The sequence below is a fragment of the Drosophila virilis genome, chromosome 3 (assembly GCF_030788295.1).
Source record: "Drosophila virilis strain 15010-1051.87 chromosome 3, Dvir_AGI_RSII-ME, whole genome shotgun sequence".
Classification (NCBI taxonomy): domain Eukaryota; kingdom Metazoa; phylum Arthropoda; class Insecta; order Diptera; family Drosophilidae; genus Drosophila; species Drosophila virilis.
The window spans coordinates 17,244,552-17,268,295 of record NC_091545.1 but is presented as its reverse complement, the minus strand read 5'-3'; the positions used below and the strand labels follow the sequence as shown (position 1 = coordinate 17,268,295).

The window sequence follows — 23,744 nt, the reverse complement described above, 5'->3', positions numbered from 1 at the left end:
ACTGGTTTTCGTGCCCCAACAATGTTCAAGCAGAGCTGCACCAACCTGACAACAATACCCAAGCAACGTGTGCGCCAGTGGCTGAGCACCTTTGAGACCGTTGTGTTCGATGCGGATGGAGTGCTGTGGCACTTTAATAAGGCGATCGATGGCTCCGTGGAGGCTTACAATCAGATTCGAGCGAGTGGAAAACGCAACTTTATTGTGACCAATAATTCGTCAATGTCCAACGATAGTCTGGTGAAGAAGGCCAACGATCTGGGCTTGGATGTAGACAAGAATCATATGCTTAGCTCATCAATGTCCATAGCCAATTATCTGATGACCAAAAATTTTCAAAAGAAGGTATATGTTGTGGGTGATGCTGGCATTACCGAGGAGCTGGGCAAGCTGAATATATGTTCTTTTACCGTTGCGCCCGAGCAGCAGGAAAAGTCCATGCATCAAGTTTCTTTGGAAATGGTAATGGATCCGGATGTTGGTGCAGTTGTTGTTGGCAAGGATGACACATTCAATGTGACCACCATAATCAGGGCTTGCAACTATCTGCGAAATCGTAAAACTCTCTTCCTGGGCACCTGCCTGGACACGCTCTATCCCATTGCCAATAATCGTATCATTATTGGGGCAGGGGCAATGATAGCGGCGATTAAGACTGTAAGTGGACGCAAGCCGCTTATTATGGGCAAACCCAATCCCTGGTTATTGAGGGAGCCAGTTAGCTGTGGTGTTATAAATCCGGAAACTACACTAATGATCGGCGATACGTAAGTTAAATGACAAAGTCAGGATATCTTCGGCACGTCGAGGATTCTATACACTGTGTAGATATTTGCCTATTGCACTAAGACAGACGGACTGACGGGTATTCGGACATGACATGGCATCAACTCGGCTGATGCGGATCTGGAATATATATATTTTATGGGGAAGGTTATAATGCCATCTAGTTGGGTGTATAACATATTCGGAATCTAGTACTGAATTGTCTGCAGAAGTATTCGATTATTCTCTCTCTCTTCAGTCAGCTTGGCCTCATATGGGAATTGCGTTTTTAAATATTTTCGGTCTTGATTGTCCGAACTTCTCCTAAATATGTCACATAATTCTTAAAATTAGAGTTGAATGGGGCATCCAAAAAGGGAGATTCAATATTTATCGATAAATTTCTAGTCGCTACTTTTGTAGTTTTCAAAATTGATATGCCTTACGAGAAACCTTCTTTGGCTTGTTACAAACTTGTACACAAAACCAATCTGCCTTTTTACCCACTATTAGTGGGTACAGGGTATAGCCTGTATACAATTGTGTAATGCATTCTTCTGTCTATTTATTTACTTTTTTTGTGCTTGCAGTCTTGCAACAGATATTTTGTTTGCACATTACAATGGATTTCAATCACTTTTCGTGGGAACGGGTGTTAACAGCCTGAAGGATGTGGAAAAGTTGCGTAACAGCGGCAACGAGAAAATGATGCACATGGTGCCTGATACCTATTTGCCCAAGTTGGGTTTTATACATGAATTTCTAACATAATTGAGCGTAAATAAACCGAAAGGGGATGAGCTAAACTGGCAAGACATCGAACTCGGCTCGGTTTCTACTATTTTAGTTCATCCTTTGCTTTAATTTCTGCCTGCATACAAATTGTAAATTAGCATTGACTCCGATTGCCTTTCAAAAAATCAATATTTTTCCAATGGCCCATGCGTTGGCTGAAGAACGAAAATTCATTCACGTTTTGTGGCCTTTCACATTTCCTTTCTTTTTTTTTTTCGTTTTTTTTTATGTTGATTTTTCTCTCGGCCACAGTCTTTGCTTTGGCTGCGGGATCCTTGTCAAAGTTTGAACAAGTGCAGACAGAAGTGAAACGCCGCCGCAGAACTCGACACATTGTCAGCGCCACGCCATTGTGTCGCCAGGGGGTGGTGCGGCGGTGCGGTGGTGGGTTGGTGCCCCAACCTCTTGCTCTTACATATTTCATACCCATGCACTTAAGCCGGTTGTCGGTTGCTGCCGGGGACAGACAACGCGTTTTTCAAGCGCTTTTCGGCCTGTTCAGAAATAAAATCCTTCAGTGACCAGTGGCCACTGTTGGCGACAGCTGCGAACGGCATTAAAAATATGGCCTGCAAAATGTTGTAGCACACTTGTCGTCGAGGCGCCACGTGCGATTAGGGTTTCCGTTGTCCTTTTTTGATACCCTGTCTGTCAGGGCAAGTGTCAAGCTGGCTTGTTACCTAAGTCTTGGATTGTGCAACATGCTAAATTTCAGCTTGAAGTACAATTTACTTCTTGCATGTTGAAGTAAACATAAAAACTATACTAAAAATATTATAAGCCCATAGCTGTTGGTTTTACGGTTCAGTGTTCGGACAAACTCGCTGGCCTTAGCTTTGGTAAGTGAAACCGATTATCCAGATTTATGCAGACTGCTTTTGCTTCAAGCCTTGTCATATTTTTGAAGTTTTAATGCAATAAAGTCACTTTATGACGCTGGTTAAAGCTGCTTCTTAATTCCATGATATGTTTAAGCTTATTTGTAACTTGGCGGATAATCTGTGCCTTTTCATTTTATAAATGAAATCCCCTAGCCAAGAATGCGCTTAGATGGTGAATAGCGCATTGCATAATCGGTTGTATGCGACAATTCGCTTGTTTTATACCCCATTTTAATAGGGTAACATACGGACAGCAATTTTATTTCTATTGTTATTTTGGGCATGGTGTTTTTTTTTTAGCCAGCCACGCGCCATGTAGAACACTTAACGCAGTATGTTCGCATTGTTTGCCGAGTGTTGTTTTTACTTTGACTATGGTACGTTGGCTGCCAAACCAGGCAACCAGCCATACAAATGGCAGCTCAGTCGAGCTGTGGGTGGCAATATAATTGCGGGCGTTCAAAGCTAATTGTATAAGCTCGGGAGCTGTGGAGCTGCATAGTCAGTGCTCAATGTTGAATGCTTGGAGGCATAGTTATGCCCAAACTTGAAGCTCGTGAAGCAGCAGCCGCAGGGTAGTTAAGATCTTCGTGGCAGATACAAAACAAGTGCTTGTCATTTAGCCAAAAAGTATTGTCCTGGGAATACGGAAGTCGAGTTTTGTCTGGTTGCTTTGTAGTTTGTAGTTAACGCAAAAATGCCTTGAACACTAAGCGAAAGTTGGCTTAGAACTTGGCATTTGCAATTTGAGGAGCACATGGCCAAGATTAATTAAATTTGAAGCTTTGCAGCTTCGATGTGCTTGTAGCTGACAAAGGCAGCTAATTAATTTGCCAACACCATGACGGGGTCAACACCTTTTCTGCTTGTGACAAAGCACAATGTTGATATCGTTTGTCAAAGGCTGTAGTAGTAGCAAAAACACAACAACAACAACAACAAAAACAAGAGCAGGAGCAGGAGCATCGGCGTCATAGACTCATCATCGTCCTCCTGTCGCTGCGCCTGATAATCCTCATGGCATTAAAAACACATCAAACTGTTTAGACTTCGTTGACAAACAGAAAGTCATCAGCACTAAAAATAACTCTACTTGGGGTCTGTCTGGGGTTTTGCTATTGTTGTTGCTGCTGCGCCTTTTAAACGACCTCTCACTGTTGACATTATCCGAACTGATTTATTGTCTTTATCACAAAGCCAAGCGGCACTCGAATGTGGCAGGCATAATAAAGTTTCAACAAAGGCGCATGAGAGAGAGAGAGAGAGAGAGTGAGAGAGAGTGGATGAGCGAGTGGCTCGCCCTTGCTTGTTGCCACGGGCAACCATTTTCAATCGGTGGCAAATTTTCATAGCCCACTTCTGGGCGCATCCATAAACGTGCCAAAATAATTTGGCTGCGTCTGGTTCGGGGTACGCACACGCATAAATTTACCGATTCTCTAATTAGTTGTGCATTTGTTTGGTTTCTCTTTGCTGCCGTTTATGTCTTGTGCTCACGCATAATGCGCGTAATTCAATTGGGCCAATTATCACCTGCTTAAAAGCACCTGCTCAGTCGGCTCAGTCGTTCTAAGTTGCGTAACAACTACTCTGCCAACGTTATAATCTCCTTGGGGTGGGTCTGGGCAGCTGCGAGGTATGTGCTTGTACATAACTCTCAACGACGTGGTGCATTATGATTATATTGATATTCCTTTGTGGGCTGAACATAAACTCTGAGCGCGGTTTGCAGTTGTGCAAAAAGTATCCTAACGTACAATATACTTTAGAATAGCAAAAGGGTATTTTTAGTACATCATTTTCTTGGTGTTTAGTGCATTTGGGTTAAGCCAACCTTCCTCTAAATTAGCTAGGCATTTGCTTGTTTATATTAAAGGTCCTTAGCCTGAAGTTGCTTAAAATCATATCTCAAATAGCTACAGGGTACTTTCTAGTCCAGCATACTCAACGACATGCTTCTCCGAACACCCCCATGATTATTAGAGGGATATTCTTTTGTGTCCTGGCGTCGGCGACATAAACTCTCGAGCTCTCGCCACGTGCTTAGCATAGGCAAATGCTTAAAGCTCTGCGTAAAGCCCTCCCCTCGTCTCTGATTAGCCTTGGCTTAGCAATTCATAGGCGCGCCCTTTGTGGGCGGAACTTATAAATGGAATGGTAAGTGGCCATTCCAAAGACTCGTTACCAATTTCAATCAGTGAGCCTTGAATGTAGTATACCGTAACTATTACGCGTATATTTGCATTTAGGTTATGATTTGATTTCTAGTAAATTATCTTCCATTGTTCAATAAAAATTTCAACCAGCTGTTTCTTGAATTTTCACAATTATTGAAGTATATTTTTATTGAATCTCACGAGCAAATATTGAACTTGAGTTGTGGGTTTTTCTTTTAAATATTATTATATTTACTTTTATTAAAACTAAACTAAAGCTAAATTAAATTTGTATTTAATTCGCAATCTCTGTAGGTCGACAATATATGCTTTGCATTAACTATATAAATATCATATAGGAAGTATATACAGAATCAGTTAGCTTTTATAATTTTATACAATAGCAATGTGTTTTGGTTTTTTTTCTTTTGTTGGAGGTAAGTTGAATAGATTCAATTCATGAACACCTGAAATGTCTTTTACCATAGCAAAGTATGTTTGTTTGTAAGTGTAATTGTAATGTAACTGTTAAATTGAGCTACTTTCGATTTGATTCGTTTTTTCCTTTTTTTTTTTGTATTTGTGTTAAAAAGAACCAATTTAAACGAATTTACCGTCTTGCTGTTGAGTGAACTTTGAGCTTAACTTTTTAACTTTCCGACAACTTGACATATTGCAACGTCGAACCCAAAAGTCCAATCGCCAAAAAAAAAGAAAATATGAGAACTGCTATCGATAACAAAATGAAAAAGTTTTCTATAATTTAAAGCTAACCAATCAGCAACAAGAGCAAAAGAAAAATAATATAGGAAATGAAGAAAAAAAAAAGGGAAAATCATTTATCAAGTTCAGCTGAAAAATGCAGTCTATATTTAATTAAAAGCGAAAACTTGATGCTAATAAATAAAAGTTCCTTGTGGAAAAAGCCATAGCCCAGCGGGCTCGGGTCAGCTCAGTTTTGCGGACTTCCCCGTTGGGCATTAATCTATAGAGTTGGGCGTGAAAAAGTTTTACGGCTTAATTTTGTGCAAAATTGAAACAAATTCAATTGATTGAGAGAAACTGAAAGCCGAAAATAATTAACAAGCTGGTCTGTGTATGCATTTTGTTCAACAAGTACAGCAAAATTTCATATAGCACGCTTAGACACTCTTCTAAGAATTTTGTGCTCGAAATGCAATTATGCTCGAGCAATTTAATCAAGGATATTGGGATTACGCTTAAATATAGCTGTGTTCCTTAACTATCCATTTTCTAGAATAAATCATAGCAGCTGCGAGCAAAGGTTGGACTAAAATGACATCGCCAAGTATCACATATCGAGGACGTACTTGTTGTACATAAAGGACGTTGTCGATATTTATACTAAATGTATATATTAATATAGTTTCAAAGAGATAAATGTATTAGGGGCAACATTTTAATTAAAATAGTTTTATGCCTAGTTTAGCTCTAGTTTATCCAATTCAGTCTAGCAACGCGGTTAGCTATTTGCTCAATCTGTTTCTGTGGTGCCGCCCATCTAAAGTCAGTCTTTCATCTAGAAAACTGCCAGGAAAACATATTTTGTATATTAACAAACAACATATTCATGTAAGCTAAAACATAAATGGATTAAAAAGTTTGTTTTTTGGGTATTATTTAAAAGGAAAGTTACTTTTGCCTAAAGAGTCTCAAATTATTTGCGTGTTTTTTTGAAATTTTGCTGTACCTTGTGTGTGGCCTATTAGCTATTTGATCGGCTATGTAACGGCTGGGGCTGTCGAAGAGAACTTGAAGTAGAGAAAATGGAGAGAAACACTTAACGCTTATCACAAAGTAACGCGACGCTTGGCGCGCTCATTTTTACACACTAAAAACATGTTTAAATATATGTATATATGTATATATATATATATATATATATGTATATATAGTTATTTACATATGTAGACTAGTTGACTAGCGATTACACTGCACTGTATGCGCTTGTGCGGCCTCAAAAGCCGGAGGAGACGTGTCCCAACTTTTTGCCATCCACGGTCCAGTCGTAGCCGAGCGCCGTATTATTGTTGGTTGTCGAATTGCTGGTGGAAACGGATCGATGCATTTCACGTGGACCCGGATAATAAACGACCGGACCGGGCGATGGAGCGCGATTCCGTTTGATCTTGAGCAGGCCGGGCGAACCGGACACCTGGGTCAGACGCACGCTGTTCAGCGAGCTGTTGCCGCCCCCGCCGCCCGTTGCGACCAGGTAGGTTGTGGTGGTGCTGCGCTGGGTGCCGTGTCGCGAGAAGCGGCCGGACGAGCGATGGTTTATGGTGCCGTCGCCGTTGTTCGAAATGGAGCTCTCGTAGTGTATAAGATCCGGCTGGTCACGACTCAGGCGTCGCTTGAAAAAAATGAGTAAAAAAATGCGCTTGAACTTCTCGCCGAATATGATATAAATGAGAAAGTTGACGCTGCTGTTGATCGTAATAAGCAGATTCGAGACCTTGGTCACCTTGTGATCGATCACACTGTAGAACGCCTCCGAGATGTTCAGCACCAGCGGCAAAAAGTTGAGCATAAAAAATACAATGACCACACACAATAGCATTGTGGCCAGCCCGATCTCGCGCTTCTCCGATCTGGACAGACGCTGGCGTTCCCGATTCGCACGCTTCACCTGCCTGTAGATCAGGCAGTTGAGTATGGCCAGCGTGAGAAAGGGTATTATATAGTTCACAATCAGATAGCACCAGTGTATATATATATTTATGTAGGTCGGATTGCGTCGCAGTGGCGAGGGCCGCACGCAGTGCAGCACATCGGTCGAATTGGGTAGCTGATAGCTCACCGTGAGCACCTCCCAAAACCGGGGCATATTATAGGCGAGTGCAAAGCAGACGCACACTATGAAATATATCTTGGCGCGTCCATAGGTGCACAGAGCACGCGCCCTCAACGGATGACAGACGGCCACATAGCGCTCCAGGGTGACGGTGAAGGTCATATAGATGCTGGCGGTCTGCGCAATCATGCCGATGGGAAACATTGCCGGCGATATGAACGGATACACATAGTTGTAGTAGCCAAAAAATTGGCCCGTATATGGATAAATGGAGGGTATGCCAAACAGCAGCATGGAGCTAATAATCAGCATCGTGTCGCAGCGCGCCAGGCCAGTTAGCAAATAATTAATGCTGGAGCGCATTTGCGGACGGGACAGGATTATCATGGATATGACATTGCCCAGTATGCCCAGTATGCCAACAATGTTAAGTATGACGCCGCATACCCAAAACTCGATGCGATTATTCTCCAGCTGCGGATTGTAAACCTCCTCACAGATGCGCGTCCAGTTCGGCTCATCGCCCATATCCTCCATTTGCGGAAAGAGATCTGTGTACGTGTCGTTGCCATTTTGTGTGCCAGAGCTGCCATTGAACAGCAGACGCTGGCCCACATCGTATATCAATGGTGCCAGTGTGCTGCCCAACGGATCCGCTAGCTCATAGCGCACCGCATCCTCCTGACTACGACCCGTTGCGCTGGCCAGAAATTGATCCACGCTAATGGGCGACCAATCGTATTCGGCGGGTGCCGGTGGCGGCATTACGCCCGGCACTGGCTGCTCCAGGCGCAACAGCAGCCTTGCCGCTGCGGCGCTCATGGATGCTACTCTATTTGCTGTTCCAATGATCGGGAGTGGCTACCTGGCGGCTGTGGCTAGTTGGCTGCGTAGCATTTAAACATTTACCGTGCAACTTTTGCCGTAACATAAATTGTGTTGCCGCAATTGTTGTGTTAGCTGTGGTTGCTTTTGTTGTTGTTGCTTTTGTTATTGCTGTGGCTGTTGCAGGGTCACACCTGTGCGCACTCACTTGGACGCACACTGTTGCTCTTCCGTCCGTCGTCCTTGCCAGTGTGGGCGTGACTTTGACTTTTTGTCGCGCTTTGCTTGCCTTTCCGCTTATGCCTCACACTGCCAGCAGTGCTTTTAATAGTCCCTCAATTGCTGTTGCTGTTGTTGTTGCTGCTGCTGCTGCTGCTGCCACGCGTCGTTGACACTTTAAGCTGTAAGAGAGGAAATGAAAAATGGAAGGACTTTAGTACAAGGCTTTTGTTGGTCAGGTGATGCTTAGCGCTCAATGTAAGAACAAACTTTTGCCCCCAAACTTGCTTATTTGTGCAGCAATTGATGCAGAAACTAAGAATGTCCAAACTTTATACGGACAGTGTTTCTATTGATATTAATTGCTTTTTCCACTAAGGCAATATTTGCACCTGGCTTCCGTGTGGACTGAATAAAAATGCGCATAAGCTAATAAATATTTAATTCCTATTTGCGAATTTTAAGCTTTTCGGTGTAAAACTAAACTACAAAGTTTGACTATCTGCTAATTTTGTGTATATTAAATGTGGCCACACAAGTCAATAAAATTGTGTTAATTAAAGAGTAAATAATAATATTTAATTGCTGATTCTAGAATTTAAGCTGTTCAGCGAAACAAAGCTGAAGCTGAATAATAAATTCAATAATAGTTAAAAGCGTATAAATACAATTGGGAATTACAATTAATTATTAAATGAGTGCGATGTTGGAATAATGCAAATAGTTAATAAGCACACAATATGATGAAAGTTTCCTCATTTTCACCTCGTGTTAAGATTGGCTCATGAGAAGGGTTGAATGCACCCGGAACAGCTGCTCGATGTGTCTTGTCATATCTCATTAAAAACCACTTGATGTTCTCATAAATTATTTTAATTGCCGTTGACTACTCGCGGCAAGCTTTAGTTCCGGTGGCGACGTTTTGCGAATGTATATATATTTCATATTCATTTAAAAACCAATTTCATTTTCATTAAAGTGAAAAGCAATTTCATAATTGATTTCCCTAATAAACAGAGGCCATTTACAAAGTAATCTTTTAATTACTTTATCAATTTGTCGAAAAATGCACTAATCCGCACACTTATTTAAGGACATTGTTTTCGTTTTCTTATCAATTTGCTGTGGCATTCGATATCCTTGGGAATTGGTTGCCGCTTATAAGTATCACAATACTGATATGCAGTCATTCATATAATCCTATTATGCAACCTTTTCACACATCAATCAAATTAAAGTGGCCTAACTCAAGCCACTGGCGCTCGCACACCTGCGGCATCAAATTCCTTGGCCACCTTCATTCACACCGCCCGCCCACCAATTAGGCAAGCAAATCAAGCAAAACACGCGCACATAATAATAAAACACGTAAAATTATACAGCTGTCGAGGTTGCACGACTAGCAGCTGCCCTGCATCCAGCTAAAGTCATGTATTCGGTTGAAGAAAATATTTAAGGAATTTCAAAATAAATTTAATTTCAATCTTAGCCGGAAGCTATTCAGAAAATATTGTGTTTTCAGCCTGTAAGATCAACGCCTTAGCTTTAATATCTTTGCTTATAATTTAAATACCCACTATATTTATGTGCATAGATACAGGGTATAAATACATTGCCTACGAAATAGAGCGCGCGCCTATCGTGTAATCAAATCAATTTAACACATGGCAGCTCTGAGCTTAATGCCGTGTTGGACATGATTTGTAGCCGCTGAAAGAAATGGCAAAAACAAAAAACCAAAAAGAAACTAAACAGTTGTCGTTGTGCTGGGTGGTTGTAGTTGTGGTTTCCAGCCGCAGTGCAACCACAATACACAGTGGGGAGTGCATCATTGGTTAGTGCAACAAGACGTTTGCGTATGTTTTGCATTTGGCATTTGTTATTCCAGCAGCTGCAGTAAATCGCCTGTGGCCAACTTTTTGTAGTCACTGTAACTGAAACTGTTTTGTCTGGTGGCAGCGATTTGTTACAGATGCAGCCAGCCGCATACGCCACGCGGCCAGCAGGTGTCACAGAGCGTTTCCATTGTCCGACAAATGTCGGAGATGCCACGCTCGGTTTGCGGCCCGCTTGTGTGCAAAGGCGATTATAGCAATTAAATGCCAAATTTTGGAATGTCCAAATGTCCACAAGGGCTGGCTGCTACGGTTTGGCTTTCGGGTCCAGCAATTAGCATGTCTATTAGATTTAATGCGTGTGACCCTTTTTTGCCCCCCTTTGGAGCCGTACGGCTTGCACGTGTTCTCAGGCGCATGATTTCATTTATGAAAAAGGACCTCAGGGCCAAGCAATTGGCTTGGCATTTCCGTCTCCACCTTTGACTGACACCATGTTTCTTTTTCCATTTTTTCTTTTTTTTTTTGGTGACTTTATGCTTACAAGTTTTTCAATTCGAAGCATCTGTCGTCTTGCAAAAAGTATTTGGGCAATTTGGGGTTTGCTAACTTCAGAATTTAATTTCTAATGATAAATAACAAAACACAGTTTGTTCTGCTTCAAAAGTTATAAAAGGTAAATTTCGGATTGTCCCTTAAAGTTTTCGTTTAAAACATTCAAAGTCTCCAATGTCAATGATATTTGTTTCACTTAAATATTGTGCACAGAAATTGATTTCTTGTAAGTATTGTGTTTATTGAGCAGTACCTTAATAAATTTCATAACTTATTAATACTTCTATCAAAATAGTCAGCAGGAGGAATGAAATACTTTTCTCTTTGTCCTATCCACTTAACACTCTTTATCTAACTTACATTGCTTTACTTTATTAACAATTTTCTTACTTTCTTTTTTCCTATTTATTGTATTTTCTTTATTAATTTAGCAAATTAAGATTATTTTTAATTTCACTTGAGATCACTTTTTTCCTACTTACAACCTTCTGCTTAGATGTAGGCTCTAATAGCGTCACTGACAAAATTAGCTGTGAAAAGGGGCACAGCTGGCCGGACTGGCAAATAAAACACCTCCATCGGTCGGTGATGCTATTTAGAAAATTGTATCCTTTAACTAGGCTTTTAGAATATACTTATATTGTACAACCTTTTGAATAATGAGGAAGACACTCGTTTTGTCGACCATTAATAAATAAATAAATAAAAATAAAAAAAATAAAGAATGTAAAAAAAACCATTGGCTTTAGCGGTACCCGAGTACCCAAGTACCCGACTCGGGGATAGCTCCTTCAATTCCTTTGCAAAGAAAAATTAATAACAATCAAATGAAAGGTATTTGATTTTTTATGCTACTATTGAGGCTACATGTCAAATTTGTTGACTCTAGCTTTGAAAACTTAAGATATTTGCTAAAACACAGGATATCGATATCGATTTTAATCGATTGCTTGGGAACTAAACCGTTATCGATATCCGGAAACATACTCGTACTGCGCGGAAACTAAGAGGACTTACGTTTAAAATTTCAAGACTCTAGCTCTTATAGGTTCTGAGATTCTTGCGTTTTTTACATATGATGCTGATCACGAATATATATATAAGAACTTTATGGGGTCGGAGATGCTACCTTCTGCTGTTTGCAGAAGTTTGCACAAACCCTTTACATTTTTTAATTATTTATTTATGTTCAAAATTTAAGGAATCAACTTGCCGTTGACGCAAAATAAGTTTAAGCATACTCAAAGGCATTCGACTTAAAATGTATAGTTTTTACTTCACTTCAATATTTATTCTTTTACTCAGTATTAATAAAGTTTATCATGCACCCATTTTGGTTTTATATAATCGTTTGCCCTCTTTTTAGAAGAAACTTATGAACTAATAAAAAGTCCTATATGAATAGACCAATTAAAATAAATGCCAATTAAATTATGCAAATGGAAATTTGCTAAATTAGGAAAACAACGCAAATGAAATTATTAAGGATTGTGAACTTAATGCAATTAATTGCTCTTAGGCAGCCCGTGTCTTATGCTCAAGCATTTTGCTAATTACCTTCAAATGTCAAAGCAATACACGGAATCTACCGCATCATGGAATTCAGTTGTAATGCGTAAAGGAGCTTAAAAGCCGCATTCATTTGAAGGTCATGTTCTCGGAATACAATATGTTATGGCATCAGCTAAATGTAATGCATGTATCCGACCCATTGCATCTGTTAATTGGAATAAGTTGAGCTGGCAGTTGATGCGACATGCCGACTGCAAACGGGACCACGTAAACAACAACATGCGGCGACAATAGTTTCAATTAATGTTTCATTTTGTAAATGACACTGAACTTAATTGTTTAGCAAGCAATTTGCATGTCGAATTCCAGCTGTCCTGCAAGGATTTTCATTACTGTTGCACAAAGAAGCTAACAAAAAACTGTGGGCGGATATTGCATGCATAGTTTTGCCGCCTAACGAGGCGACTGCCAGTCTGCATTTCATTTCCCCAACACTTTGCCCCAATCTACCCCTCGGCCTTGCCCCAGCTCGCCCTGTTTGTGTGGGCGTACAACATTTGGCATGTGTTTAGTTTGCTTTTTTTTTTTGGTTGGTCGTCGTTTTTCTTCCTCTTTTCTATGTGTCAACTGGCAAACAGCAACAGCAACGCTTGGCTTCACTGGGCGTATGCTTAATATTTAAAAATTTAGAACTCAACTGTCTGCACTCATGGAGGGCAGCAACTCGTTGCTGCACTTTTCCTAGTGCATAATTTATGGCGGTCACTTGGCTTGCTTTGTAAATTATAAACTACGGGAGAGTTAGAAAAGTAAACGCAAGATAAATGTTGTGTGGCTTAAGAGATATTTGTTGACTCTGTGGCATACTTTGGAATATTTCACGTCTTAAGTTAAAATATTCTTAAGTTACAATTTCGCTAAATCTAGGCGAGAAAAAGTAAAATTAGGACAAAGATCAATCCTTAAAAATGCTTTTAAAAAACGAAACCTTTCAATCAATTAATTAATTAGACCCATAAATTGTATGTCATCTTCTCAATTGGGCTCAAAACAACAAACGCGACTTAAACTGGAATTTCTCAATTATCGAGGTCCAGCTAAATAAAGATTTATAAAATGGAAAGGTCGCCAAAACGTTAAATTGGCAAAAAATATTCCATAGATCCTTGTTCAAATTCATCTCAAGAGTCTTTCGCACGTTTTGGCAAAGTCCACCTCTCCTTACTTCAAAGACTGTTCGGCTGGCGTTTCAGGTTTAAATTCATTTCTAAGGATCTTTATGGAAATTCATTTGAGACGTGTTTAAAATTTTCTGCAGAATCTAAGCTTTCTCAGTGAAAAATGGAATGGAAATGTTTCAGCGATTTCGAATAGAAGTAGCTTTACACATTCGAAACTAATATGTGAAGTGTTGACAATAACGGATAATACCCGCTAGCTATATATATTTTTATACCTAGTAATTTCATTTATTTAGCTTTTAACATGGAATACGCTTTGTCCTTGGCAAATAATTATACCTAGAGGGCTTGAAAGTACTTAGAGAGTTAAGTAAACTTTTAAATTAGTTTCGCTTTGATGGGGCGCCACTGTGCGTGGCACATTGTTCAGTTTGCTTTGGACTTTCTTGGGCATATTTCTGAAATTTATTTAATTAAATGCTTAAGTATATTAATTTATGCGGCACGCTGGATAGCTGTAAATGACGTGGACACATCTAGCTGGGCTACATTGTCGCCGCCTAGTTAGTTCCATTGTGTGTTCCCCGCCAGCGACACATGTAGGTTAACTTATCAGCGATTTTGGAGGCATTGTTGTCGGCTGCTGTGCTTGCTGTACATAATGTAGTCGGGTAATTTATGGATGCATGTGTGTGGTATATGCTATATGCTATATGATGATGGTATATGGGCAAGTATAGAATTTATAGCATGTTAAGAGCATGCGACACAGCATATAAATTGAAATGAAATATATAGACGCTGAGATATGTTCACACGAGTTTGAGGCATGCTGAGCCACAAAATGAAAACAGCAAATAATTATTATATTTCGGCGCTCGCTTTTCACAAAAAAAAAAAAACGAAATAACAAATAATAATAAACATTTGCGAGCGGTAGCGGTAGCGGGCGCTAAAAACTCTTGCGATTTATTTTTAGTTGACAATTTCAAGGCCTTCTTCTGTGTGGATTCTCAGCGAAAGCAATGAAAAACCAGAGAAAATTGTGAAAGAATTGCTATGAAAATTTGCCAGAGCATGGCGTATGGCCCACGTTTGTCTCGTGTTATTCGTCAATTTACATATTTTCTTGCTACATTTTTAATGAGGACATTGCAATGCGGCAAATGCAAAGGATCAGGGCGCACATTTGTTAGGATAATTGTGCGAATTCGCGCAATTTGATTGCTCAATGAGCAGGTGCCCGACACTGAACAGCCATCCCTCCGCCTCCTCAATCCCCCTCAAGCCAGAGCAACCATCATGGCCTGTACATTAAACGGCTGATTTATGCCTGGCTGCGTCTATTATCCTTTTATGCGCTTTGTCTGAGGCCTGCTGTCTACTTTTGGTTACAAGTATGTCTGATGTCTGCCAAAGCCTTGCAAATGTATTTTGTGAGCGGCACGTTATGGGCAACGCAGTTATTTTTGAAATAATGCTGCTGGCTCTTACGTAAATGACTGTTGCAGCGTGAGATGCGACGTAGCATGCGGCGTATACTTAATCATCTCGACATTAAGTGGCAACAGCAGCACAATTTGCAATGCAGCACTCAGGCTCAGGGCCATTTGGGCGTGTTGTGGTTAGGCTTTCCAGGTAAGCTTCAATACATTTTCCAAGAAAAGCACCCGAAAAATGTATTTCCACCTGAATGTGAGTGTTTGCTTATTTGCCAGCGAATTGAATGTGTGTGCGTTTATTTACTTGGTGCTCAATTTGCACACAACTTTATTTGGCCAGACTCAAAACTTTATTTCAATTGTACAATTTTATTTGCCCTGCACTTTGAAGCCCAACTATTATCGAAGCAATATTTGTATAGCAGCAATTTTGAAATAGTGCCTGTACAAAATGCATATCTGCAAGTAAGCATTTTCGCTCTTACACTGTTTTTTCTTAATATAATAAAATTATGAAATAAATATTTCAAAAATTTAATAAACATTGAAACGGTTTCAACTTGATTAAACTCTGGCTTAATTTTGTAAATGTTATTAAATTTGGTAAAGGATAGTGCTAAATTAAAACTGATTATAGCTTTGTTTTTTTTTATTAAGAGCTCAATTTCTAAGCTGCGGCACAGCCAAAATGTTTCTCAAGTTTTAATAAGCAGAAGCTTATCAACTGCGATAATCTGAAGAACTTTCACTTGGCTTCTCTCTCTTTTGTTGCTCATAAAATTATACGGTTTCCGTGGCAGCTTATAGATATAGTGGTCCGATCCGGCTGATTGCAGAAACAAAAAAAAACCTGTGCAAAGTTTTATCATGACAGCTTTTGAAACGGATTTCGCATAGAAACAGACAGACAGAAACGCTGACAGAGGGAGACAGCTGTTTAAACATACAGAGAATTACTCTCTATGTCTCTCTCTAGTTAATTTGTTAGGTATCGATTGAAGAAAAATGATAATACCCTCTAGAGACCCTTTGAAGTGTTTTTTCTTTTTTATCAAACGCATTTTTATTGTTATTATTTTTATTTAAATAAGCTGTCAATTAAATGACACTAATCATCGTTTAGAACATAATAAAACTCAAACTTCGGCTCAAATGCTGATAAGCCGAATTTGACAGCTTTCATGGCAATTGGATTATCTATTGTAAAATCTACTCACACACGAAATCGATCTTAAAGTCAAAGAGTCACACAAGAGCGCGAGCGTAATGGGAGCAAGCGAGCCAGACAGAACTTTTTTTGCAACGATTGAAAGAAGAAGAGCAGATTAGGAGTGCGTGATTTAGCAAGAAGTGCATTGCTAAGAGTCTGCACGATGGAAAGAAGAAGAGCCTGCAGTATAAATATAGCAGCTCAGTGGAGTTTGGCTTCAGTTAAAGCCGCGCTGCGTTTCGGTTCGTGTGTGTTTTTTTTTGTTGTTGTTTTTTTTTGTGTGATCGTTTGTGCTCGTGTGTGCGCGTAAGAAAAATGACGAATGGAGTCATTATAAAAGGAGACGGAGCCGGTCGTATAAATAGAGCTGCCCATTAAAGCTGGGCTTTAGTTGAAGCTGCGTGGCCGCTCGGTAAAGGCTGAAGTGTTCGTGTGTGTGTTTTTTTTTTTTTTTGTGATCGTTTGTGCTCGTGTGCGCGCGTAAGAAAAATTACGAACGGAGTCATTATAAAAGGAGAAGGAGCCGGCCGTATAAATAGAGCTGCCCATTCAAGCTGCGCTTTAGTTGAAGCTGCGTGGCCGCTCGGTAAAGGCTGAAGTGTTCGTGTGTGTTTTTTTTTTTGTGTGATCGTTTGTGCTCGTGTGCGCGCGTAAGAAAAATGACGAACGGAGTCATTATAAAAGGAGAAGGAGCCGGCCGTATAAATAGAGCTGCCCATTCAAGCTGCGCTTTAGTTGAAGCTGCGTGGCCGCTCGGTAAAGGCTGAAGTGTTCGTGTGTGTGTTATTTTTTTGTGTGATCGTTTGTGCTCGTGTGTGCGCCTTAGAAAAATGACAATCGTAATCATATTAAAAGGGGACGGAGCCGGCCGTATAAATTTAGCTGCCCATTCAAGCTGGACTTTAGTTTAGGCCGCTCGGTAAGGGTTGAAGTGTTATCTCAGGTTCGCTCGTTCGTGTGTGTTGTATTCTTTTAATGTGATCGCTTTTGCGATAGAAAATTGGAAAATTGATCCAGAGTAAAAGTCGTATAAATGTGTTTGACTACGAAGAAGAGCCGCCCATCAGAGCTGCATATTAAATGGCGTTCAGGTAAGTCTGTTTTTTTTGTTTACATGACATCTTATTAATATTTTCCCAAGAATAAAATTAAATGAAATAAATAAAAAAAAAAAAAACGTTTGAGCGTTTTTATGCCCGCTCTCATCATGAAAAGAGTCAATTGATTTTTTGTAATGTCCGTTCGTTCGTCCCTTGGCGTGCCCCGCCCGTCCGCTCATTTGGCCGTCCGCCCCCTTCGCCCGTCCGAATGCTTGTCCCATTGGCTCTCCGCCCTTCCGTCCGTCCGTTCGTAAGTGCGTCTGTCTGCATGAACCCAATATTTTGTTTGCGCTATTGAAGTTAGAGACTTGAAACTTGAATAAACCCAATGTACACGCATCAGATTCTGTCTTATGATTATTTGCCTACGCCCACTGGGGCGTGGCAAGGTATAAAGGTCTATATCTTTAACAGTTGTCGAGCTAGATACAAATTGTGAATGATAATCGCTGAAAAGCTTTTTTGAAGATAAAGCTGAAAGAATTGGTAGACAAATAGTGAAAGTCTATATCTTCGACAGACCTACAGATAGAATAAATACTATTTTTAATGACGACTAAACACGAGCTCCTCGAAAAATATTTTAACTTTTATATCGTGACCAAAAAAAAAAAATTCATTTGACTTTTAAACAAATTTTTCAGGCAGCCTGTGTGTGAACGAGTATGAAGCAGTCGGTGCCAGCCGACTGCAATATTCTTACTTATTTTAATAGGCATATTAAGATTTATGCATTTACCTTGGGAATTTAATTTACAATGCGAAAAATGTCTCTCCGTTTATCTGAATCAGTTGTTGTTCGTATCCCGTGTTCACGTGTCCCTGCATTTTCTTTTTTGTCAACCGAAGCACTGATTCAAATTCCCTGGCGGCAGCGCGTTGACTCATTTGCATATTTTATAAAAAAAATGTCAAGCATCAATGCCAAGGGATGCCATCACTTGTGGATAATTACCATACATGAGGGGATATTACAAGCGACACAAACAGACGCGTGTATACACATCTTTGGGTATTCATTCTTTAATTTTGTAACGTTTGGTTGACAGGGCTAATTTCTTGATATGTTTTCACCTTTTAAATATTTTTGCTGTTTTAATTTTTGCTCTTTGATTGCTTCTCTTTAGCATTTAGTCGGAGCACACAGACACACACACACACACACAAATACTCTACAAATGTATGTGTATATATTTTCTTTTATTTATTTATAAATTTATGTGCTGCTCGCTGGTTTATGGTTTTCCACTTGATGCTGTTGTTTTGTTGTATTTTTTTCTTTTCATTTTATGAGTATAAGTTTTTAATTTACTTCGATCTTGTGTATTGCGTTACCAGCTGTTAATCCGAATCTAAGTAAACTTTAGGATGCTGCACTTTTCACATTTAACGAATTTAACGGTGGCACCTTGAAGACTTTTATTGGTTACCTTTATAAACAATTTGGTAATTATATTGAGTATTTTGTATGTTTTTTTTTTATTAATTTTTATTTCTCTTTTTTTTATAAGCGCCGTGCATATAAACAAAAATATCATCACTTTTTCTCTCTTTCTCTGTCGCTCGTTTTTTGTTTTACGCACTCTCTCTCGCTTTCACTCTAATTGGCTCTATGTTGTCATCTTGCTCTCCGCTGGCAAGTGATATTTTTAAACAGAAATCGTCACCGGGAGGTGTACCTATGTTAGCGAGCGTCAACCCTGGGGCAGGTCCACGTTGCGCACGAACACGTTGAACGCTGACAGCCAACTGCGCCGCCAGCCGAATTCCGCTAGATTTTCCGGCTGCCGCCAATTCATGTTCAAATAGTATTGCGCATGCGCCATGTTGCCAGGCTCGGCGACTGTTTAGCCCAGCTGTTTGCATTTCATTCATAAAAACCATTGGCGTAGTTCAATCACACAGATGCGCGTGTATTCATGTGTGTGTGCGTGTGTGTGCGCGCGCGGGTGTTGATGCAACATTGTTGCGCAGCCAGTGAAAGTGGCAAGTGCTGCCTGCATGCTTCTACATGCCTATTTTTAAAGTAATTGCTATGTGCAATCCACTTTTGTATATGAAACGAATATTGCGCCATACGATGCAGCCAATAAAACAAATATACCCTGTACTCAAACTAAATAATAACATATGGTATTGGTTGCTTGGCAATGTCCCTCTGGGTGTCCAAATAAAAGCAATAAAGGTAGCTTGGGCCAGGTGCCAATCGGTTATATGATATACGAAGCCGAATATAGGGTAACTTTTGGCTAGACATTCTCAATTACAATTGCTTGCAACTTAAACAGGAATTTGTTGTTATTGAAGCAAGATACTCTTGCTCTTCGACACGCGCCTCAATTGAAGTGTTTTTACCCTTTTTACAACGAGGGTACGGAAATGCATTACTCGTGCAGCTTAAGAGCTGGAGCCACCAGAATATGATTGATTGAATAACTGCTTGTCTGCCCTTAAGAAAAAAACACAATGCACCCAGCACGCTTACGTAAATAGAAAGAAATCAATATCTTCCATATATAACTCAGTTCTCAAGCGCTTAAAAGTCGCTGTAAAAGTGACACACAGCAGGGCAGAGTATCGCGCAGTCGAATGTTTCTGACCTCAACTTAATTTCCACGATTTTTCTGGAGGGCTTCCTTAATAATACTCTAACAGCGGGTACTATAAGTTTATGTAACATCATAAAACTGCCATAGAAAAAAACTGTGGATTCAATGCTACAAATTTGTTTGTTCCAGACCTGCTTTTTTTTTTAAAAAACATTTTGTGCTATTGCTAAATCCAGATAAGTTGTGCATCTGTCATATGTTGGCAAGGGCATTTAATCTTCAGATAAATGTTCTTTCCTGATTTCGTTGTCGGAAATGCACAACTAGCACCGGCAACAACAAGACAAAATTGAAATTGACTTTCGTTGTGTGCGTCAGACAAGGAAATTAATTTAATGTTTATTGTGTACTTTGACGTTGTCGTCTAACAGACGATGGCATCCAACGTTACAGTTGCGTCTTGTTATGCTTTTTTTGTTTGATGAAGTCTTTAAGTTCTTTCAGACAAACAAACTTTACCAATATAAAATATGAAATACTTATTGACATATTGATGAATCCCTTGGTAAATTAGTTGTAAAAGTTTGTAACTTCGCTAACTTTGCGACCTTTGAGTTTGAGAATTGAATTTACCTTTAGGCTTAATATTATATAACAATAATAATAATAATTTCGAACTTTAAATTGATGCTAAAAACAAACTCGACAGATTATTTACACTTAACTCTTAATGTGCTCGAAGATTTGCTGACGATTCTTGCTCTGCTTTTACTTCCTCAATCCCTGATCCATTTGCAAACTCAGTGAAATCCAACATGTTGCCACCTTTTGTGCTGAGAGCTGGCAAAATCGGCAATTTGTTTGCATCAGCATAACTAAGCCTAACATATGCTTAAATTCAATTTAAGCTGCTCTTGTCGCATTTTATTATTAACTTTTTGCTTTTTTTTTTGCCTTGCTTCGGTTCGCTTTTTCTTTTGATTTCGCCTGTCTGTTTCTGTCTTCCGCACGCGACGCGTTAGAAGCCATATTAAAGCGCAAGCACTCAAAAGGGATATGTAAATGTCAAAAGTTCATATAACTCTGCAAGGAATTGAGCAAAATACCCTGTATTTCCGCCGAGCTGCCAGAGCAAAAATTCCAACTTCCTTTTCGACGTATATTCCAAAGCATATCTACACACATACACACACACACACACACAACCACGCTGGCCGCAGGCTGTGTGGTTTATGCAGCCTTCCTTTATGCAGCATTCCTAGAACTGCATTTTTGAATAGACCCGATCCTTATGAAATTGTCAGGACTTCAAAATGGCGTTGAAATGTGCGCAACCATCAAAGAGCAAGTCTCCATTTCCAAGTATCTGAAGGAAGTTATTTTTAATTTTCTGGAAGTCGGAGTAGCAACATAATTTCTTTTAGTTGCCTTTAATTTCACTGAGTTCCGAGATATGCGTGCAAAAATCGATTTCTAAAACGATTTGGTATAAATAATAAATTTGTAAATTATAAATTGTTGGGAAAGAGAGCGAGCTGTCGGCGGAAATATACATTTCCTTAGCTTCGGGTATATAGAGCATATTTGAAAACTCAAAATTCTTAAGATTTTGAGATTTATGGCTACTAATATCCTGTCACGGGATTAATTCACTTCAACAGAATCATGCTACCCTATTTACTTAGCTCTCTCCACTGAGCTGTGCCCGATTTCTGCTCCACTTTGTTTCATATCTTAAAGTAGTCTAGCAAAGGGCAAACTTTAATTTAGCGACAAAAACAGTAAGGAATTCTGCTAAGGGTATCATCCGGACGGCGCACTCGTGTATCGTGTATTTTATAGTTGTTTTTGTTGCCATAACTTGAAATTGTTCTGCAAGAAGAAAGCATATTTTTTTTGCTAAATATATTTTTATTATATCTCGAATGCTTGAGTGGCTCGAATGGCGCCTGGTTGGCCGCCTGTCAGGCATCGCTTCTGTATGCTTTTTATGGTTAGCTAAAACAACAACTTGTATTGCTTAGCACTTTTTTTTTTTTGGAAGAAGCAATGACAATCAGCTGGATGACGTGCGAATTGTGGATCGCGTTCATGGTATATGTTATTTATAGAGGCAAAATCTTGGCCAGATGTGTATTACTAATTTCATTGAAGTTTTAATTTTTTATGGCCAACGATTTGAACTTTGCACAGAGAGAGAGAGAGAGAGGGAGAAACTTAAGCTGCAAAGCAATGTGAGGAGCTAAAAGTAATCACCTTGGCATTTCCAATTGATTTGGCAGACGGGGCCAAGAGAAACCAAGCACCAAATGGAAACTGTTATTTCACGCAATTACACAGCACAGCAGAAACAATGTTTGAAGCCGGAACAGCAGGACACGGAGCAGCGGCCACCCACGGGCATCGAATTTATTGGCAACTGACCGCAGACCTAAAACTTAATACACATTCAGTGGCTTTTGCTGCCGGCAAGATTTACGGATAGGAACCCGGACCTGGCCCTTGTCGCAACTTGAGCGCGTGCGACGCGTGATAAACTGAAATAATTGTCCCCCGGGGCAGACGCGACCGCCAAGCTGTCAATACTGAAAGCGCGACAGTTGCATCTGCCCCTGATGCCAGCTGCCAGTTGCCAGTTGTCAGCTGTTCTCTTGGTCCTTGTCTGCGAAGTGAACAAGAAAATTGACTTAAACCCAAATGCAGATGCCGTGGGTTGCATCCACAAAGCCAGCTCAGCTGCTGGCAATTTGTCAGGCCGCCGAGTAAATCTAATATTTATTTTTTCATTTCACATTCCTGAGCAGTACATGCAAAACATGCAAAAAAAGTAAGAAAATATGAAAAATCTGGCGCGTGCCATTGTCAAATCTGAATTTGGCAAAGTCAAGTAGGGGCGTTGCAGTGGCAAAAGAAATCGCATTGCAATAAAAATGTGCGCCATGTCCCAGGAAAGTGTCAAAGCAATATGTGGGGAAAGCAAGATGGATGTGTGTTTGTTTTGATATCTAAACACTGGCAAATATTCAACTTGACATTAAACTAAAATCCCTTCTTTGTTCATTCTCATTAATTACAAAAATTTGATTTGCTGATGTTTTGACTTGTAAGTTTAATGGATAAGACAATCGACTTTTATAAGCTCATTTTCTTAAGCGAAGATCACAATTTCTAGATTTTATCGCCCAATGTAACTATATATAGTTTAAAAGGCCTATAATATTAATGTGACACTTGTATAAGAAGTTGATTAATCGAAACAGGTGAAAAACTGACAAGAACTCAATTTGTGAAAACACAAGAGCTCCAGCATTGTTTCTATTTTATCGCCATCTTTGACATTTATGAAAGTAGTTTAGTTCTCAATAGGGTGGAAAACGTCTGAAAGTATTATGTTTTAACAGTTGGTGATATTGTTGTTTTGTGTGGATATTTCCGCTCAGCCTCGCTAGTCTGGACATTGTTGCTTCATTGCCAAGTGCTTTATCAATGTCAATCGCTGGCGCTGCGCTAGACGCAGTGACCTTTCTGCTTGACCAGTTGTTGAGCTCAGAAACATCAAAAACACATGTCTGTACAACAAGAAAAGTTTAGGGTAAGCCTGCAAAAAATTTGGTAGAAAATTCAAATGATTGACAAACATAAAGAATCGCGTATGACATAAAGAACAAATTTGTGGTATTAAATGGCAAGCTTATATTTTTGAAAATGGTTGGAAATTTCCATAACTGCGTCGCTGGCGTCGTCTGCAAAGTTTCCTCTGCCTGGCCTATTATTTGGCCGTATTTAGTTTTTGGCAGTGTTTTTATCACATTCATGGGGCCGAGCAAAATTTCCATAAATATTATTTTAATGTTTATTGCTTTCGCTGCGCAAATGCTGAACATAATAATGGCTGGTGTAGATT

The 23,744-nt window shown here is 39.7% G+C and overlaps 2 protein-coding genes and 1 long non-coding RNA gene across 3 annotated transcripts in view; 2 read left to right on the top strand and 1 right to left on the bottom strand.

The window, feature by feature from the left end:
* Positions 1-23,744, top strand: part of LOC138911148 (uncharacterized) — a 63,499-nt gene that overhangs the window by 8,344 nt on the left and 31,411 nt on the right. The gene's annotated exons all lie outside the window — the stretch shown is intronic.
* LOC6623165 (glycerol-3-phosphate phosphatase) lies at positions 16-1,647 on the top strand. Its single transcript, XM_002047709.4, has 2 exons — positions 16-767; positions 1,356-1,647. Exons 1-2 carry the CDS (start codon positions 22-24, stop codon positions 1,534-1,536), a joined length of 927 nt encoding a protein of 308 aa, XP_002047745.1. The 5' UTR covers positions 16-21; the 3' UTR covers positions 1,537-1,647.
* FMRFaR (FMRFamide Receptor) lies at positions 4,774-19,056 on the bottom strand. Its single transcript, XM_002047708.4, has 2 exons — positions 18,031-19,056; positions 4,774-8,638 (listed from the first exon to the last, which is right to left on the bottom strand). The coding sequence occupies exon 2, from the start codon at positions 8,232-8,234 to the stop codon at positions 6,576-6,578; it is 1,659 nt and encodes a 552-aa protein (XP_002047744.1). The 5' UTR covers positions 8,235-8,638; positions 18,031-19,056; the 3' UTR covers positions 4,774-6,575.

Bases quoted from the DNA above. Each gene is read 5' to 3' on its own strand.
- LOC6623165 (XM_002047709.4), top strand. From the start codon at position 22: ATGTTCAAGCAGAGCTGCACCAACCTGACAACAATACCCAAGCAACGT. The intron at 768-1,355 runs GTAAGTTAAATG...TTGTGCTTGCAG, and splicing joins ACACTAATGATCGGCGATAC to TCTTGCAACAGATATTTTGT.
- FMRFaR (XM_002047708.4), bottom strand. From the start codon at position 8,234: ATGAGCGCCGCAGCGGCAAGGCTGCTGTTGCGCCTGGAGCAGCCAGTG.